Source organism: Stenella coeruleoalba (assembly GCF_951394435.1).
Source record: "Stenella coeruleoalba genome assembly, chromosome: 19".
Classification (NCBI taxonomy): domain Eukaryota; kingdom Metazoa; phylum Chordata; class Mammalia; order Artiodactyla; family Delphinidae; genus Stenella; species Stenella coeruleoalba.
This window is the reverse complement of record NC_137165.1, coordinates 6,142,097-6,157,328: the sequence shown is the minus strand read 5'-3', so window position 1 is coordinate 6,157,328 and position 15,232 is coordinate 6,142,097. Positions and strand designations below refer to the sequence as shown.

Below are 15,232 nucleotides of genomic sequence, written 5' to 3'. Positions count from 1 at the left end.
TTCTATTTACCTAATAGACAGCGAAATGAGTGCCATTTCTTCCAAGTCCGGATTCATTGCCATGCGCCCAGCTCCGTGGTCTGTCCTCCTCCCCAGGAGCATTTCCTAAAATGCCCAATCTGGACCTCTTCCCTTTTTAGGATTTTTCCTAGGTCTGTGTGCTCAAAGAGTGGGTTTGCTCCCCTAGAGAGTTGCCAGTAGCAGCGGGTATGTTTGGGATGTTTTTTTGTGTGTTGTGTTTCAGTTTGGACTCACTGGCTTGAGTACACGGGTGCACAGCCCCATCCTTAGGGGCTCATGATCTAACATGTATGCATATATAGTGCTACCTATTCCTTCCGTCAGAAAGACCTGTATACCTTTGTCTCTGCTTCTCCTAGATTTTTAGAATTTTAGCTCTTGAAAGAAATTTAGAAATACCCTTTCCTAGAATCAGATGAGAAAACGGAGGCATGGAAAGATGTGATTTGTCAGTGGTTATGTGCACGACTCCGCAGCTGAGGCTCTTCTCACCGCACCATCCTGTGCGCCCACGTGTCAACAGCCACCATTTTATTCCTTCCATCCCTGACTGCTGTCCTGGACATTGCTCAGAGCCTTGGGAGTCTAGGGGGACCGGGGTGGATCTGTCTCTTCAGGAGATCTTGGCTGCACTTGCCCATCTTGGGGCCATAGGCTCCTACTCTCCTCTGTGTTCTTACACCTCCCTCCCTCACCCTCCACCTGCCAGTGCTCTGAGATGCATAATGCCAGGGCGACCCAGCCACCTGGTCAAGCAGGGGCACATGTACATGCTCAAGGGAAGCCCCTGCTTAGCTGGGCCTTGTCGGGGTCGATCCTCGGGGGATAAGCAGGAGCCCTCTTTGCTCCCGGTCCTGACCTTCTGCCCGATGCAGGGCAGCCTCTCCAGGCTTCTTGTGCTCTGCAGAGCCTTGACTCCTGACCTGCTTTGATTTGGCAGCTCGTGGACGACCGGGCAGAGTTCAGCAAATGGTGGCTGACCAAGTTCAAAACAGTCAAGTTTCCCTCCCAAGGAACCATCTTTGACTATTACATAGACCCAGAGACCAAGAAATTCGAGCCTTGGTCCAAGCTCATCCCCCAGTTTGAATTTGACCCTGAGATGCCTTTGCAGGTGAGTGTGGCTGAGTGACCAAGGACGTGCAGTGTCCCCAGGATCTGCAGTGGCTCTAGCGGCAGCCCCTTATGGATGTCTGAAAGGTTTAACCTCACTAGGAATTAGTCATCCCCAGCTACTTGTCTTTTCAGAGGAAATTATAGGTGCAATGAAGTCACAAGATCTCCCAAAGCCTAGGTAACTTAATTACCAGACCCTCACATCCTTGGAGGAGAAGAAGGACGGCCAGGGCAGAAGATTCTAAAAGAGAGGCCACAGGGAGGCAGACAGCGCTGGCAGAGGGGGAAGGGCCTGCTCTCTACCCAGAGCATGAGTTAGTAGGAGGGTCTCACTGGCTATTAGGGGGGCCCTCCTCCCCAGGGTAGTGAGCTCCCCGACCCCAGAGGAATTCCCTCCCCTGAAATGCTCCGGAACAGCATCTGTTTCTCCCACGAGCCCCCGGCACACTCATCCTGTTCCCACTCCAGGCCTGCTTGGTGCACACGAGCGAGACCATCCGAGTGTGCTACTTCCTGGAGCGGCTCCTGGCTCGGCGGCAGCCGGTCATGCTGGTAGGGACCGCGGGCACCGGCAAGTCGGTGCTGGTGGGAGCGAGGCTGGCCAGCCTGGACGCCGAGGAATACCTGGTGAAAAACGTGCCGTTCAACTACTACACCACGTCGGCGATGCTGCAAGGTCAGTGTTACGGAATACATCAATAAATCGTGTGAATCGGTCCTGCTGCTCACTGCTCGCAAAATCAATTACATACTTGCAAATGGTGTCAACAGAAGAAAAAGGTGCCTTTAATCAGAATGCTGGCAATCTGAGGAGATGGTGGCCTCAGCGTCCTCCAAAAACCATCTCCCAAGAGTCTGCTCAGCCGTGAAACTTTTTAGAGAGACAGAGAGAAGTCATCTCAGTTAATCACTGAGATGGGGGTCAGAGTCCTCGCCATGCCCCACCGTGTGCAGGCTTGTCGGTGCCTTGTGATCTTCCTCTAGGTGTTATCTGTTCACACAGTTTGGTCACACAGTTGACTTGCGAGATGACTGAAGGGGAAGCCAGGGAAGAGATCTGGTCATCTGTTAATTACTTATTCTCCATTTCTACTTCTTTGATCTAAGGGAAGAACTGAGGGGTTAGGCAAGGCATTGTATGATTAAAAGATTTGAAAGCTGTTCTTGGGTCACAGGTGAGCAGAGCGTGTGGGCGCCTGGTTTAAAAGTTAGTTGCAATCGATTTGCTCAAGTGACAGGAAAAGGGGCTTCTTGCTGAGAGCGGTTTCCTGCAAGGAGCTGCTTACATAAGGGGCCCAGGGGGCGTGGAGGAGGGGGTGGGGTGTCTGAGTGTCCACTCCTTCTACGGGAGCTGGAGCTGGAGCAGAAGTCAGGCACCTCCCAGGCTTGACTCCCAGCGGCAGCACTGTTCCTTCCCCTCCCACTCCCCTTCTCTCCTCTCCCCTCCCTTCTGTGTCCCACTTTCCAGCACCTTAGCAAGGTCCCCTTTCCCATCCTTTCTCCCTAAGTGCCTCCCTGGCCTGCTAAATTCCCCTGGGGCGGAATTTCAACACAGTACAGGTCAGCACCTTGATGACAAAGAAAACAGAAAACCCATTGGAAGATTTCCATGGGCTTGTAGACTTCTGGCAGTGGATGTTCCTCTAGAGATCATTTTATTCACCCCTCATACCTCATAGATGGGGAAACCGAGGCTCAGGAAAAAGTATGTAGTTGCCCAAGGTCACCATCAAGTGGCAAGGCTGGTGTGGCACACCCAGTTTGCTGGCCACATGGAGCGTGCATTTCACTGGGAGTTTACACATTGGGCTCCCGAGGGCACATGGGTCCTCAGGGTGTGGCTTCAGGGTCCAGGGCTCACTACATAAGATGTTTCCCCCTCGCCACCCACTTTCTCCTTGACCTTCACCTACTGTCGGTTCTCCTTTTATATAGAAACACTCATCACATTAACCCTAGAAACAGCCTCCTTTTGAAGAAGTGCCCAAGCCAACCTCCCAACAAAAGGAAGGGAGTGACAGGGCTGGGGAGGAGCCCTGCTCTCACCCCTCACAGTGTAACAGCCTTGCCCCACTCTCTGTCCCTCCGCCCGGGCTTTCCCATGTGAGACCACGTGCATCCCCACCCCTAGAATGCACAGTCCACTAAAAACGAGGAGCTCGGCCTATGGGCTGTTTGCAGATTGGAAAGTTATAAGCCAAGCCTATACCTGAAAGTGAACCTGGTCTGGTCCTTCTGTGGCCCCTGCTCAGTGTGAACCACAGAGAGTCAACGTGTGGTGCTGCCAGCACTGTGCTTTCCCCAGTTCCCATGTGAGACAACAGCTCACTCCCCACCTTCTTTCTGCACCACTTTGCCAGCTCTTCCAGGGTTGGGATCCAGCCAGCTCCTCATGCTAGTGGGGGCTGCACTGTCTCTACCTCTCACAGCAGGTTAGCGCCTGAAGCTTGTGGATGGAAGTTAAGGTCATCCCCTCAGCGACAGGGAGACTTCACCTCTTTGTCAAATCAGCCTCTGGGCTTCATCCGCTGCTGGGCTGGTAAAAGTCTCACACCTTCGGTCCCAATCTAGCAATTGACTGTCATTCCCGCCCTGATAACAAGACAAACTGAAGTGATGGAGACTTGTATTAGAACAAGTAGTTTGTCAGTGATGTGAGCATCTTCTGTTTGAGAAAGAACACTCCGATTTTCTTCTGCTTTTCACAATGTGAGCAGTTACAGACACGATACACTTTTAAATTTAATTGTTTTCTTAAGTCTACACAATCAGCGAAACCAATCAAGCCCTGGTCTGTGTGTTTACCAGTTTCTGACGTGTAATTACTCCCACCATGACCAATTTCAGGCGACCCCCACCATGTCCGTGAACATGGAGTTGGGAAGAGAAGCACAGCAGAGCACCATGCATCCTATTTCTGCTCTGCAGATTCAGTAGGTGGACATAACCTCAAGAGCACAGATAATGGTAAAATGTAGTCACATAATTTTCACATGATGAGTGTTGAATATTCATTACCTTTGTTTTTAATATAATTTACTTACTTGTAAGTTTATCTAATTTATGTTTTTAAATAATGGCTGTGTTGAACCACCAGCTTACTAAGTTCCCTGTTTTTTTGTTTTTTTGTTTTTAGATGTTGGGGGTAGGAGTTTTATTAATTAATTTATTTTTTTTCGGTGTTGGGTCTTCGTTTCTGTGCGAGGGCTTTCTCTAGTTGTGGCAAGCGGGGGCCCCTCTTTATCGCAGTGTGCGGGCCTCTCACTATCACAGCCTCTCTTGTTGCGGAGCACAGGCTCCGGACACGCAGGCTCAGTAGTTGTGGCTCACGGGCCCAGTTGCTCCGCGGCATGTGGGATCCTCCCAGACCAGGGCTCAAACCCGTGTCCCCTGCATTAGTAGGCAGATTCTCAACCACTGTGCCACCAGGGAAGCCCCTTAAGTTCCCTGTTTTAACAGTCAGCTCTCAAGAGGCAACTCCAGCAAACCACTAACTTCATCTTGACTCCATGACACCTCAGCCACCATCAAGCTACACAATGTCATAACCTGGCACTGTCATGTCCTGGCACCATCACGTTCACACCCGGCAGCAGTCATAAGCAGACTTCACATGCCTGGCTGGTTCACATCCTAACACTGTTTTGCTACTGAACATATCTACCTCTACACTTACTTGCAAGCCTTGAGTCCAGTGACTGATCAGATTATCAGGTCTGCCCACTCTTACTACTACTATAACTACACTGATAATAGTAATAATAATAACTGATATTATCAAACATTCGCCAGGGATGTGTCAGGCGCTAACCTGAGATTAGACTTTTACACGTTTTTAAATGATTTAATCTTGTACAACCTTGGAAAGTATTTGTATAACCCCCATGTTATAGATGAGAAAACCAAGGCACAGAGAAGTTAAATAAGCTACTTGAGGCTACACAGCAAGTGTGGTGGACCAGGGTTTGAACCCAGACAGTCCGACTTCAGATCCTGTGCTCTTAACCATTAGGCTATACTACCTCCCTGATAAGAAACACTTTGGAAACTGAAATAAATATTTGATAATATTCCTCTTATTATTAGTGGTACTATTTGAGTCGTCTAGAGAAATTGTTTTCTAGAGTCCTGTTATAATGATTTTATAATGTAAAAAAATGCTTTCACCAGAGAGTGAAAATTCATAACCAAGGAAAAGGAGAGGAGTGTCCTACTCCTGACTCTGAAAAATACTGGATTCCCTTGCTTGGAACCTCCCATCCATTACTTTAGTCACAGGCCAAACAAGTTTTCTTATCTGGCTTCTTAGCTGAAAACATTTTAGAAGCAACAAAATGGCAGGGAAAAGGGTGCTACCAACAATTAGAAAAGTGGGAGCAAAGAGCCTGATATCCAACAGGAAATAGAAAACATAAAAAGGAGGTGCAGGAACCCAAAGGATAGCTGCTCTGGCATCAGAAAGGTGGCAAACTGTCCCACCCACGTCAGGAGCCCATCACTCTTTTGAAGCCCAACATTTTCATTGCTGTTTGTACTTAAGACCCTTGGAATTAAGAGAAGATTCAATGTGATGTGGTGTAGTCTGCTTTAAAGGCCAGATAGTATACCCAGACAGATGTGCAGAAAGTGTGTTTATAATGTGTCTGTAATGTAAAAGATGGGAAATAGCCTAATTATCCATATGATGGAATGCTAAGCATTGTTAAAAAAGAATGAGGAAAGTCTGTATGAATTGAGTTGGAACCATTTCCATGCTCTTTATTGAGTGAGAAAAGCAAGATACAGAACAGTGTATATAGTATGCTCCAAAGTGTATCTTGTTTAAAAAGAGATAAAAGTTTGCATACACACACACACACACACACACACACACACACACACACACACACACACACACACACACACACACACACACACAGTCATACATCTATGCTTGTATGTACTAAGAATATCTCCAGGAGGACACACAAGAAACAGCAGTTGCCCCTGGCAAGGGGAACTGGATGCTAAGAGTGGGATGGAGAATGACTTAAACTTTTTAAAAATTATGAAATATTTCAAGCATGCAGAAGAGTACAGAAAATAGTGTAACAGATGCCCATGTACCCACAACCCAGATTTCACAGATGTTAACATTTTGTCATTTTGCTGTGGATCTTAGCATTTTAAGTACAGCCAACATACCACCCCCATCCTTTCTTCTGTCTTGCCCCTCATTAGCCGGCCTAGGACCACTAGAGTTGATGTGCATTACTCCAAATTTACGCTTTTGATACATATATGTACCCATAAAATACACCATGTTGTTGTGTGTATTTAAATTTTAAATATGTATCATACTGTAACTTCTTTGGCAACTTGCTTTTTTCATCACTGTCTGTTTTAATGCATGCAGAACGTTTTCATTGGTTTTTCACTGCTGCATAGAATTCCCTTGTGTGAATAAATCACAGCTCTTTTATCCATTTTCCTACTAAAAGGCAGGATAATTTTTTAACCTTTTCCTTTTTTTTTTTTTGCGGTATGCGGGCCTCTCACTGTTGTGGCCTTTCCCGTTGCGGAGCACAGGCTCCGGACGCGCAGGCCCAGCGACCATGGCTCACGGGCCCAGCTGCTCCGCGGCATGTGGGATCTTCCCGGACTGGGGCACGAACCCACGTCCCCTGCATTAGCAGGTGGACTCTCAACCACTGCGCCACCAGGGAAGCCCCAACATTTTCCTTTTTAAAAAACATTTTTTGAGTTATATTTGACATACAATACATGGCACACATTAAAGTATACAATCTGATACATTTTGAAATATTTACCCATCATGAAACCATCACTACAATCGAAATAATGAATACATCCATCACCTCCGTGAGTCCCTCACCTCCCTTAGTAATCCCTCCCTCCCTCCCAACCCCCCCCCCCACCCTGTCCTGTGCCTAAGGCAACCACTGGTCTGTTTCTGTCACAATAGGTTAGTTTGCATTTTCTAGAATTTTATACAATGTATACAATTTTATATAATTATACAATGGAATCATCATACTATAGGCCCTCTTTTTTGTCTGGGTCCTTTCACTCAGCATGATTTTGAGATTTATCCATGTTGTTGAGGGTGCAATAGTTCATTCTTTTCATTCCTGAATAGCAAGATAAAATATGTAAAACACTCAAAATGATTCCTAGCATACAATAAGTGCTCAGTAAATGGAAGCTGTTATTCTAACAATATTAAAATCCTTCTCAACTTTAAAAATCTATAAATATTATGCAATAATCTCTAAGCCCCAACTGCCAGGAACACAAAAAGGAACACAAGCAAACCCCTTTTGCTTGAAAAAGGCATTTAACATAAACTATGCTAAAACAAAAATAATGTTTTTGGAAAAAATGTTCCAGCTTTCAAATGGGCAGTAACTTCACCCCAGCATGTCAATTCACTGAGGTCTCCAGGGGGATGCTTTGCAGTTCACTCATCCTGCTAGTCCATTGAATGCCATTTTTCTCAAAATCAGATGTTCTTTTATAGAGAAGGCAGCTGCTTGATACTCCCTGCATCTCTCCACTCTTATTGCATCCAGCTCTGGGGTCTCCATTGAGTACTTTTCTAAACTCAGATTCAAAATTCCTTTAAATGCAAATGCGGGTTGTGTTTCAAGGCATTCACATTGCTCACCAGTGCAGATAGCACTTGCTTTATTTGAAGTTTATACTCTGCCAAACCACTGTATTATCAGTAATGCTTTTGACTGCAAGCCGCAGAAAATCTGATGATAGTGACATAAACAGAGATTCTTTTTTCATGCAACAAGAAGTCTTGAGGTAGGCAGTTGCTAATGCTGAATCAATGGTTCAATGATATTGAGGCTATAGTAACTATTAGTCTCTTAGATGGTACCTCAGGGTAGCAGAATGGCTGCTGCTCTGGCCATCACATCTGCATTCCAAATGGAAAAAAAAAAAGATAAAGGGAAGAGTTAGTGCCCATGTCAGGAAATGATAGTTCTCCAGGATCCCCACTGACTTATGTGTGTGTGTTACTGTTCAGAACTGTGTCACGTGGCCGCCCCAGCTGGAAAGTGACTAAGGAGAAGGAAGTAGGAAATGGTGTCCATCACGGATCTGATGATCTTTATTTTTACAAGATGAGAAAATGAGGCTTTAGAGGTGTTAAGGGACTTCCCTCAAAGTCACACAGTGAGTTAATAGCCAGGCTGTCTTATTTCACTGAGCTACAGTGTCCATCCACTTTGATAAGACAGTAAGTCATGCATCTAAATTTCCATAATAGAATGCCAACTTTGCTTCCATTCATCTGATATCTGGAGCACATGGACGTCTCCGCCTTTGACAATAAATAAAATAGGGCCTTCACGTGGTCATTGAAACTCTCAGACTTCACTTGATAATTCACCAGCAGCTGCACAAATCACAGATTAATAACACTGACACCTTGGCTGAGAGAGGCAGAGGCTGCTCTAAATGCCACAGACGCAGTTGCACTGCTTTCTTTCCCTTTGCTGAGTTACCATTTAATGATCCACCCTTTGGTGTTGATTGAAAGTTAGGACAATAAAAGATAATTTTCAGGGTTTTTTTTAATATCTCCATGCCCATTTTGCAGCATGATACCCCTTTTGTAAGTTTCCACGATATATGCCTTTTAGAATTGAGTGCCTGAAAAGTTTTTTCATACAAAAGTAGAGATGGGTTTATACCAGTGATCTGGGGTGACATGGTTACTGTAATTAACACAGATTTAGTTCTGAGCTTTCAAGGAGGCAGTTCTTAAAGAACAATGTGACCATTTTTATTTGGTTACAGTAACTATGTCATCCCTGATTACTGGTACAAATAAGTTTCTTCTATATTGTTTTGGAATCCCTTTTTAGCCTTTATTTTAATTGGTCTATTTTATGTCTGTTGAAATAACTTAAGCCTTTTCTCATTCATTTTGAAAATATAAGGAATTTTTAAAACTAAAATAATTTGCAATGACCCATAGACAGGACAGTTTAGAAAGGGAAAAGGAGAGGTAAAGAACTGGGTCACAGCATCACTGGGCATATATTTGCAGTGTGAAGCGAGTGAGCCAAAACGATGCTCGTCACTGTCCTGAATTCTGCCATCCAACTGCGATTTGAAGTATTAGTTCAACAGATATTTGAGTGCGTAATTACGCTAATTAGATAGGAGCTCAGGGGTCTGAGTCCTTGTGTAAAACAAATCTCCATCACCTGTTCATTAAAAGTTTAAGGTTGGACAGGACCTTAAAAAAGATCTGATCAAACTCGCGACTTCAAAGGAGCATTACGTTATCACAGATAGACAACGCTCGCCACTTGCCTGAATATCTTCCAAAAAGGAGATGACACAAAATTAAATCATCAAAGACCACCTAGTGGGCAAGACACTCTACTTGGAATGGGGGGAGGGGGTTTCAAAGTATAAGGAAATTGAAAACAACATGTTTCATACTGTAGGGAAACCATTCCATAAATTATGGCACCTCCAAATTATAGAACACAATGCAGCAATTAAAAATCGTGTTTTGGGAGGTTAGGTATTATCATATAAAGAGGTTTAAAATATGAGAAATGAAAAAAACATATACAGGCAGAATATACAGTATAATTCCAATTTTGTAAAGGAAAAAATCTAACAGAGCAAATAGACTAGAATGAAATACACCAAAATATTGAAAGTAATGCTTACTGCTATAGGTGATAGAATTATGGGCAATTTTCATTTTCATCTTTATGATTTTCTATGCTTTTCAATTTTTATATAATGAATATGTATTATTTTATAATCATACAAAGTATGTTATTTTTTGAAAGAATAAATGAAAAGCCCTTACAATATAACCGAAACATCTTAATGTGAAAAATTGGATAATATGAAAGGAAAATTGTTCAAACACAGATACACAAATCATGTCAGTTCAAAGTAAGACACAGTTAATTATTAATGATCTCTGTCAAAGACATGGTCAGGCAATGAGTTAACTAAACCTGGGATTTCTGAAGGGTGGAAGCCAGGTCGTAGTAAAGTTTAAGAAGTACTTTGCTGTGGTGGTTACATAAGATGCCATAGTCAGACCTGGGTTAGAATCCTGACTTTGCCCTCAGTAGCTGTATGACCTTGGATAAAGTCCTTCTACTTCCCTAAAGCTCAGTTTTCCCATTTGTTGAAAGAAGTTTTTAAAGGTGATGACAATGCATGCTAGGGATGCTCTGAGGGATCAGTGATATGGTGCACATCCAGTCCTCCACACAAAGCCAGGTCCCTAGTGATGCTCTGTGAGTGAATGAATGCACGGCTCTGGTGCTCAGAGACTGGAGGAATCGTGGGACTGCAGTGGTCAAGGAAGCCCTGGAGAAGGGTTGGGACATAGTGGTTCACAAGCCCTCTCTTCCCCAGTGATATGAAAGAAGCACTGAAATGAGTATCAACAGCCCTGGGTTCTAATTCCAGCACAGCATTTAGCCTGCCTTAGCCTCTGTTTCCTTAGTTACAAAGAGGGGATGATAAGTCTTTCTTTGTCTATTCATGGAGTTTTTTATCATAATAAAAGTCATTCATTCATTCATTCTTTAATAAATTTTTGAATACCCTCCTTTGTGCTAAATAGTATTCTAGGTGCTGGGGTTATGACAGTGAGCCGAACAGAGAAAGATTCCTGGCCTTGTGGAGTTTATAATGTGGAGGAAGGGAGATAAATAAACAAGATGGATAAGAAAGACATAGAGGATATTAAGTGGTAATAAGTGTTATGGAGAAAAATGAAGCAAGGGCAGGGAATAGGAGGTGGGGTTTTAATTTGGGCCTGAGTGCCAGGAAAGGGCTTGCTGAGAAGATGGCACTTGAGTAAATAAACGCACAATGGGAGTGAGGGAGCAAACTTCTGGCATTTGGGAGAAGAGGACTGCAGACAGGAAGCAGCCAGAGCAAAGGCCCCGAGGCCGTGAGTGACGAGTGAGTCAGAAGCAGGATGGCTGGAGCAGAGGGAGTGAAGAGAGGAGCAGTGGCAGAGAAAAACGAGATGCGTGGTTCCCCAAGTAACCAGACTGGCTTTTGCTCCAAGTGAGATGGGACACCACCCGAGGGTTTTAACCAGGGGACTGGCACAGTCAGATTTACATCTTACAAGAATACCCCTGTCTGCTGTCTTGAGAATATAGCGGAAGGATCTAGGGCAAAAGCAGCAAGACCATTTGGGGGGATGTCACAGTCACCAGGTGAGAGCCTCGGACAAGGATGGTAGCAGTGGAGACAGTGAAATGAGGTAACAAACAGGAACCCACTTTGAAAATGAAGCAGCTCCTCAGTGCACAATGGTGGTGAAACGGTGCAGGAGGGATGGTGTGAATCAAAAGACGGGGCAGCTGCTGCTCCTCCACGTGGCCACAGGCTGACCGCCCAGCCGTTCCCGATGGAGAAGTGCAGTAAGACGCACAGGTGAGCTCCAGGGCTGGGTACGGCCTTGTGTGCAACAGTGCAGAACCTGGAAAGTTGGTGGGAGGGTCACATTTCTTGATATGTCTCATTTGTTTAGTGCCTTCAACATCAACATTTTTGCTGAAATGTAAACCCACTTTTGCTCCTCCAGTTCTACCTGGAAGCAAAAGAACTCACTACTATTCCATTCTAGATGGGACTTGGGACAGAGCTCGGCCAGGAAGGGATCCAGCATGTGTGTGCCTTTCCTAGGGAGGCCTCTCTTTCTCTGGAGTACTTGACATCATCCGTTTGAGATAATCCCGTGCATTCCAAGCCCACTTCTTGTTAGCTGATGTGCTTTTCTCCTCAACAATCCTTGAGAAGCGTAAAAAGTGTAATCAACCCAAATTACAGGGTCTGCTTAATTCCAGGAGTTGATTTGAATATCATTGCTTTGGGAGGAGGAGAAACAAGTCTTCCTAAGGAGAGAATTTCCTATTAGAAGGACTGTTCTCAAAGGCATGTCCTTGACAGCCCATTAATTATATTTCATTTTGACAGATCTCATATATAGTTGTTATATCTTAAGCGGGGGAAGAAGGTGTTGGGTGATTAATTGGTTGATAGTGTATGTTAATTGCATGCTAATTTAATTTAAATTTAATTCATATTTGGAACACTTAATTTAACTCAGGACCAGGAAATTGGAATATTCAAGCTTCTTGAAGGAACTTGTCTTTCCATCTGTCACCTTCATATGTCTGTTGACACCTCCTCCTTGTTTACAAACTTGTTTTTCAAGAAAAGGAATCAGGTGGTAATAGAGCCTCCAGCGGTAATAGTATTGGTTCTTGCAATACATAAATATTTAATTGCTTTATTGAAAAAAATACATGTATCTCCAGCCTATTACTTAAATTTGCTCTAAACAAGTCCTGTCAGGCTGGAAAACCGTACTCTTTGATTGCTTCCCTCTGGCTGGGTAATTGAAGAAGCAGCTCCAGGAGAGAGTCTGTACTTGGTTTCCAGAAAGGCACTGAAGATGATCTGATACCTGAAGGCAGAGGGGCGCTGTTCATGATACTGGAAGCTTCTGGGAAATTCTCTGGGGCTCTTGTTTCTGCTTTCCCTCAGGGAACCCCAGCAGGTGAACTCTCTGAGAATACTGTTGACAGAATATCCGGTGTTTCCTCTCTTATAGCAGGGGTGGAAGGAGCCTCCTCCCAGCCCTGGGATGGGCTGCTCCCCTGCTGTCTTAGGTAGAGAGGGCAGGTCTACCCAGGATCTGGAGATACCCAGGATCTGCAGATTTCCTTGGGGGTAGAGTACTAGGCCTTGGGACTTCTGTTTCTAGTCTACAAACAAAGAAAGTGGACCGCAAGTGTGGTAGAAGGGACATGGGCTTTGAAGTTTAACTGGTTTGGATCTGTATCCTGGCTCTACCTTAGAAGAGTTAATTCATTCTTCTGAGTCTCAGTTCTGTCACCTATAAAAGGGGTGATGGTACTAATCTTGTAGCAGTGTTGTAAGGATTCAGTGAGACCATAAATGTCTGTAAAAACCTAACAGAGGGACTTCCCTGGCAGTCCAGTGGTTAAGACTCCATGCTTCCCACATAGCGGGCACGGGTTCCTTCCTTGGTCGGGGAACTAAGATCCCGCAGGCTGCACAGTGAGGCCAAACAAAAAACACCCTAACACAGTGCGCAGTCAGATGTTCAAAGCCTGGGCACTGCTGTCACCACTCCTGCCTGGTCATCGGCCTCCTTCCCTCTGGTCCTGTAGAACTGCCTGCTGCTGGGAGCAGCTCTTGTTTGCACGCTACACCATGGCTTGTCCTTGACATTGGACTGTCTTAGTACTGGCATCTGAGCTTTGAACCTCCTTCCCTCACTCATTGGCTCTCTTCTCAGCTGTCCTGGAGAAGCCTCTGGAGAAGAAAGCGGGCAGAAATTATGGCCCCACAGGCAACAAGAAGCTTATCTATTTCATAGATGACATGAACATGCCTGAGGTGGACGCCTACGGGACTGCACAGCCCCACACCATCATCAGGCAGCACCTGGATTACGGCCACTGGTAAGAGCACACATAAAGGGACTCGGCCGGGTGGGGAACAGGTCCAAGGCCAATCGCTGTCCTGTTGTTGGAGCTGCAGACCTCAGCTCAGCTCTAGCGCCAGATGAGAATTGCCACAGCAAACTGAGTCCCTCATGGGATTCTGTTTCCTGAGTGCTCTTCCTTCCAACAGGAAATTGAGACCCACCGGAAGAGGTTGGTCAGAGAAGGTACTGAGCTCTCATTTAAAGAAAAATGTCTACGTTTTTCCTCAATATTCATCTCTAAAGCTGCCTTCTTCAAGCTCCCAAAGCAGAATTAACCAGTCCCCCTCCCCCCCGTCCCCCTTCCCCCTGTGATCCTATCGCAGTGAGCAGGGCCTTCGCTGTGAACAGCTAACATTCTTATAGTGCACGTGTGTTTGCGAGTCTTAATAGCCTTTGTCTTTTCAGAGCATCTCACAGGCTCTGATGTTATCTCCTGCAACAGAATAGTTTTTAATGGCAAAAGGTCTAAACTTGCCAGAAAGAAAAAAGCAAGTCAGTGATTTGAGATAACTCTGGCTCATCTTCTACCTCACACTGAATCTACTGCTGCTGAGAAGGAGCAGGGAGGACCAAGAGGGAGTTCAGAGAGAGGAATTACAGTCATGACGACAGTCACCCGACTTGCCTTTCATTCATTCCTAAGGCCTTTGTTGGACGCGTGCCATGGACCACCATCCACAGTCTCCACACAGCTGAAGTCTCCTGGAAAAGATCAGGCTGCTTATTGAATAGTTTTACTTTAGATTCATGGTCACAAACCTTCAATGGGAAGTAGAAACTTCCTGGAAATTCTACTGTATTGTGTTCATATGTTTACATTTCCACCCTCCAAAATGCCTATTTCATGCCTTCTCCTCTCCCCTCAAACTTCCCACCCGACCTCAGCTGATGATCACTCCCACCATCTCCATTTCTAGCTTCCACACCCATACAACTTACTTCCATCCCTGTGCATCTTTTTCTCCCTCCCCTTATTACATTTTCCCTGAGGCTCAACCACCCCCCAGCATCTTGAGTCTACTCTCTCCATCTCTCGAAATCTCACTTCACCTACTAGTTCCCCTATCTCCCGATGGGCTCCTTCATATCAGTGTCTAAACCTGCACAAATTTATCCTATAGTGTTAAAAAATCATTTTCTAATTACTGCTGTGTCTCTGCATAACCGGATTCTCCCCTCTGTCTCCACCTCCTCATCTCCCACTCACTCCTCTGTCCACTATGATTAGGCCTCTATTTCCTCCACTTTACTGAACTGTTCCTGCTCAACTAACTGTATCTTTATAGTGAAATCCAGCAGACCCCGTTGGGTCACCATGTTTCTTATCTTCTCTGCAGCACTTGATGTGGTTGACTGCTCTGTCCTGTTGGAAATACTGGGTTCCTTTGCTTTCTGGATACTACACACCCTTGATTTCCTCCTACCTCTTTGACCATCTTTGTGGTCTCTTCTTCCAGCGCTACTTCTATAGATGTTGTATCCCTCAGGAATTTGTCCTAAGCTCTTGTCTCTTCTCAGTTTCTACCAATGTATCTAGACTGTTTTTTACCCCCAAAC

The 15,232-nt window shown here is 45.0% G+C and overlaps 1 protein-coding gene across 1 annotated transcript in view; it reads left to right on the top strand.

Moving 5' to 3' along the window:
• Positions 1-15,232, top strand: part of DNAH9 (dynein axonemal heavy chain 9) — a 300,193-nt gene that overhangs the window by 150,962 nt on the left and 133,999 nt on the right. The window contains exons 37-39 of the mRNA XM_079903920.1: positions 962-1,135; positions 1,606-1,813; positions 13,484-13,649. Of these exons, the coding sequence (XP_079760046.1) occupies positions 962-1,135; positions 1,606-1,813; positions 13,484-13,649 (548 nt within the window). The remainder of the gene's footprint in view (positions 1-961; positions 1,136-1,605; positions 1,814-13,483; positions 13,650-15,232) is intronic.